Source organism: Labrus mixtus, chromosome 14 (genome assembly GCF_963584025.1).
Source record: "Labrus mixtus chromosome 14, fLabMix1.1, whole genome shotgun sequence".
Taxonomy (NCBI): Eukaryota; Metazoa; Chordata; class Actinopteri; order Labriformes; family Labridae; genus Labrus; species Labrus mixtus.
Window position 1 is genome coordinate 21,132,479 of NC_083625.1, and position 5,045 is coordinate 21,137,523.

At 39.7% G+C, this 5,045-nt stretch overlaps 1 protein-coding gene across 2 annotated transcripts; it reads left to right on the top strand.

Moving 5' to 3' along the window:
- Window positions 1-581: 581 nt before the first annotated feature.
- zgc:171929 (uncharacterized protein LOC100124596 homolog) lies at window positions 582-4,629 on the top strand. Of its 2 annotated transcripts, none has more exons than XM_061055726.1 (4): window positions 582-1,719; window positions 1,863-2,086; window positions 2,940-3,129; window positions 4,201-4,629. In XM_061055726.1, the coding sequence occupies exons 1-4, from the start codon at window positions 1,620-1,622 to the stop codon at window positions 4,521-4,523; spliced, it is 837 nt and encodes a 278-aa protein (XP_060911709.1). In that variant the 5' UTR covers window positions 582-1,619; the 3' UTR covers window positions 4,524-4,629. The 2 variants fall into 2 exon arrangements, with proteins under 2 accessions (XP_060911709.1, XP_060911710.1); XM_061055727.1 differs by having other exon boundaries at window positions 1,603-1,719; window positions 1,840-2,086.
- Window positions 4,630-5,045: the final 416 nt, after the last annotated feature.

Consider the following 5,045-nt stretch of genomic DNA (forward strand, 5'->3'; position numbering starts at 1 on the left):
ATACGTCACATGAAGAGTCTGTCAGCTACAGAGTGAAGTGGAGCTTCCTTTTGATTTTCATTCTGCAGCACACAGGCTGCTGGTTTGCATACAGTTACAGCACAGCTCCAGACAGCAACAACACACAGTACAAACAACAGTTTCCTTCAACACTAAAACTACATACACGTCAACACATATCAGTTAATCATGTGTTATTACTAGCCATATAATTACATTACCTATAGACTACAGATATACATAATTAATTGTATTAAGTGTATCTTCCCTAAAAAATGTCTTAACATTTAAAATTGCAATTATGCTTCAGCAGTGCTTTATGAGTTTGTCTTTTATTTTGAATATTGTAGCAACAGTTCACCTGACAACCACTGACCATCAGGCTGAAAGAATGCGGCTGTTTGGTTTTTATTCCCTTTTCATTATTCCTTAATGGGATGATGTCTACAGTTTTGTAAATGTTTTGTAGACAGAACTGAAATGTTTGTCTAAATGTAGCAGGACATATGTTTACAGTACTGTACAGTTTGAGGTACCTGATCCTGCAGATGTTCTTGAAATGACCTCTCTTGTAATTTGCATGATGAGGTTTAGTCTCGGGTTGCTTCTGTATTTGCCTTGCAGAGTCCAGTGGAAGAGGATGCAGTTTATTTTCCTCTACAGCATACACTGACAATTACACAGGGTTATCCAAATCTGTCATTGGTCAACTTCAACAAAAAAATAGGGAAAAGATCTTAAAATAAATGTATAAATAATAACATAACAAATACTTAAAACAGTTTATTTGTAAACCTAATCCTAATCCATTCATTCCTACAACACCTTTTTGTTAACGATGTACTTGGTGAGCAGTACGAAGCAACAAAACAGGAGGCATGTATATATGTCCTATTATGTAAAGTACACAGTCAACAGATGACAAGTGCCTGACATCTATTGTGAATGTGTGAATGGCCTTTGTCAGCATTTTGGATGCTCTGTAATCCTACTAAACAATCGCAGCAGAAAGGAGCCAAAAAAAAAGAAAGAGCTGATTTACCTAGCAGTTAAGGCTGTGGCTCTCTGTGCTTGCTCCTGTTACTCCGACTGTGCCCTTTGTCTGGGGCCAGGGCTTGGTAGGGCCAAACATTTGCATGCCAAGGGCCACTTGAATGTGAATTTCCCCGGATTCTCACTACCTGACATGCAAAACCAGTGGGGGACCAGTTAAAATGGCGCAAGCGCACAGTCAACACAGGTACACAGGTTTACTCCAGACAAAAAACAGATCTCCCCCTCTCCTCCAAACACACCCATGCAGCCACGCACACACACACACGTGTACACACATATACATCAGCATGCATGCATGTGCACACACACACACCCACACACACACACACAAACATCTCTCTTCCCAGAGAGTTATGGAAATGAGTGCTGTGATTTTGCTGTGACTCTGATCCTACAGGTAGTCGAGGGAAGACGGCTGGATGTTCAGACTGAAAGTTTGGTGAGCTCTTATCTAGTCCATAGCAGATAAAAGCTGAAAGCAGTGTGTAATTTGTGTGCAAGCACTGGTATGGTCTGTTAAAAGACAGATAAACAGAAGACAAAAAAAGAGGAAAATTCAGAGAATGCCGAGGTCTTTCCTTGTGAAAAAGAAACGAGGGGCATGTGGAGCATGGCAATGGAAAGAACCCGAACAGCTTGAGTGGAAAGAAGACAATATTCCTGGTAAGAATTTAAAGTATCTTAAAAAATTCAATTCATCTGTCAAAAAAAATGTGTTTTTAGACAAATCAAGATGTATTTCTTATAAATGTAATTAATATACATAATAATTTAGGAGGAAAGTGTTACTATATTTCTCATTTTAGTGAATGAAAATGCACAGCAGTACGAATCCTTCTGTCCTGACGGCCAGCAGAGCACCCCCATGCCTCACGCAGTGTCCTCCGAGGCAAGTGTGACAGCAGAAGGGACGAGAGTGTCTGTGCCTTTAACAGGATCAGCGGCTGACACCAGGCCTGGCTGGTCCACATTGATGCGCCGCAGCTCTTTGTACCATCCCAGTGCAATGGCACTGGTTAACAGAGCCAAGGTAAGCTCAGACAACATCTCCTGCAACATCCAGGGTGAATATATGGCACCAGACAACTACCAGAACTACCAAACTTACTTTTCAGTCTGTGTTTCTGCCACCTCCACGTGGCAGCAGCTTTGTGTGTTATCGCTGCCCTTCTTACAGATAATAGTACAAAAAGAGTCAGTGAGAGCAGGGTTGTAAAATGACCCAAAAGCAGGACAACTAGCGTTCTGCTTTTAACAGAAATTAAAACTAGAGAGAGGGTGTAAGAACAGAATCAACTGCAGATGCAGTCTGATTTTAGTTTTCCTGTTTTTATCCAAAGAGGGGGATTCATATTATGTTCAATGAGTGCCAAAAACTCACAAAAATTTGAGTTGGTTGACGAGGTACATACTGGTACATAGACCCTCTCCGGGCTTGCATCTAAAAATGCAGCTCAGTTTTATCACACGTGGAAAACCTGACTGCAGTTTAAGAACCTGTTTTTCTCCCTCCCCCTCTCTCTGCCTCAGTGAATAGATTTGTGTGGACATGTCCCCACTGTCCTTTATTGTATAAACACACCTTCCTTTAACTGTGGTGTTGCGGTTCATTACAATGTTTCATGTTGAAGTATAAAGTAATGTATATGTAGAAAGAAAGAGCTCTTGTATGATAATTTAGCTTGAAACCAGAATATGCCTGAGGTGGGTTAACCTGTATAAAAAGGATTTTGAAGCGATTGACTGGAATGATAGGTACTTGTGCTGCATATCATCAACACTTTCTCCTACAAATTGTCTTTATGTCAATTGAGAAGCACATGTGTTGTGATAATGTCATACTTTAAACAGATTTGTGAACTAATCTAATCTCTCATTTCCAGCCCCGTCTCCGCTCCACTCCCGGCTCGGGAGACTTTGTATGCTCATTGTGCCACAAAATATTCCCCCTGCAGCGCATGTTGACCAGACACCTCAAGTGCCACAGCCTGGTGAAGAGGCATCCCTGCCGATTCTGTGGCAAAGGATTCAATGACACCTTCGATCTCAAGAGGCATATGAGAACACACACAGGTCAGGAATGAACATTCCTCTCACCCTTACACACACACACACACACACACACACACACACACACACACACACACACACACACACACACACACACACACACACACACACACACACATACACACTCATCTGGTACAGAGTATCATAAAGGTTATGGGAGGGAATGCAGTGAACACTAGACCCTCTCCTTGATATAGTCTATTTTTCAGGCCAGCACATATGTCAGAGTAATTTCTCACTCAAAGTATAACTTTTAAGATCTGGGAGACATCTTCTGAGATCCTGAGTATAATGTTAATTTTCCAATGTTGCATCTGTAGTATAGAATTTATTTTAATTCTACTTAAATAAATATGTTTTTATTTTAAAGAGTCTGAAACACAGAACTCTCATTTTTGGAATGTTTTCCATGATAGCAACATGACTCAGTGTTGGTAATGGTTATTATGTCAGCAATGATCCAGAATCATTATTGGAGGGTGTAACATCCCACTCCACACTCAGAAACTCAAGCTTGGTGTATCGATAGTACCGTTTAGTGGAGATGCTTTACTTCTTGCAAAAATATCTGAAGTCTTCAAATATTTGAATTATCTGAAGGTATCTACAAATGTTTTGCTCTGCAGTACACATACTTTACCTCATATCATATCATATTATCATCACTTAATGATCCAAGTTTAATGTCATTTGCTGCAGAACTGGTTCAGGAATGTTTGGGAAAATGCAGCTTGTGTGATAATGAACACACTCCTTGATCAAAAAAAGAGCTCAGCTACTGAAAAGCTTTTTGATTGAGAAATAGCAATACATACCCTTACCATTTAAAAATGTTGTCTACTTGCAGTCCAGATAAAAAAAAAAGTGTAAATTGGACTTTCTTTTTCTTTTTTTTTGTTATTTGGGTATATAGTTATTGATAATTTGTTCATTTTCTACTTCTCAACAATGCTATGATAGCAGCAGCCTTGTTTCATGATTTGTCACACAACTGAAAGCCACTCAAATATATCTGTAAATGAAGTCTATTATTAGTATTTTAGAAACATCCTTATTTCTGTTGTTGTGCTGCAGGTATACGTCCCTACAAGTGTGAGCTGTGTGAGAAAGCCTTCACGCAGCGCTGCTCTCTTGAGTCCCACATGAGGAAGATTCACGGCGTTCATCAACAGTATGCCTACCGTCAGAGACGCTCCAAGATCTTTGTTTGTGAGGATTGTGGTTACACCTCAAGCCGCCCCGATGAGTACTTCCTTCATATGAGGCAGTGCCACCCAGGGAGCCCCTCCTTACGCAGATACTACCGTCGCCAGGCCCACAACAACAGCAGCTTTGCCTCAGCAGACCGTAAACTCCACCCCTTCCTGCTGTACTCAAATCCTGCATACTACATGTAGTGCTCATTAAAATGCTGAACTGCAATGCATTGTATTTATAAGCCACTGGTAGATGTAAAAAGTGTTGCTAATTTAATAAAGTATCCAAATAAGTATCACTTTCTGATATATGTGTCTGTACCCTTTCAATGTTCATTCATCAGCTACTGCTTCTGCAATACTCCTCTATTTTCCTATTTCAAAAGTTTCTCTTTCACTATGATTAGTTGAAATTCAAATGAAAGGAAAAGTATTTTTAATGTTGGTTTTATTATGTACAACAACAATTGCAAGTCAAGGGGACAGAAATCTCACAGTTAATTATTTTGTGGAAGTGAGGAGGGATAGTGGTACACCCAGACATTAGGATATATCTGAGGTTCAGTGTATTGCTCTAGAATTATTACCCACCTGTCTAAAGTTTGCAAAAGAAAGTATAAAAATACAGTAATAATAATAACAAAAGCAAAGCAAGTAATGACTTATGGTGAACAAAGGCCAAAACTACAAACAAATGATGCTATGTCTTTTAAATTCCTTACG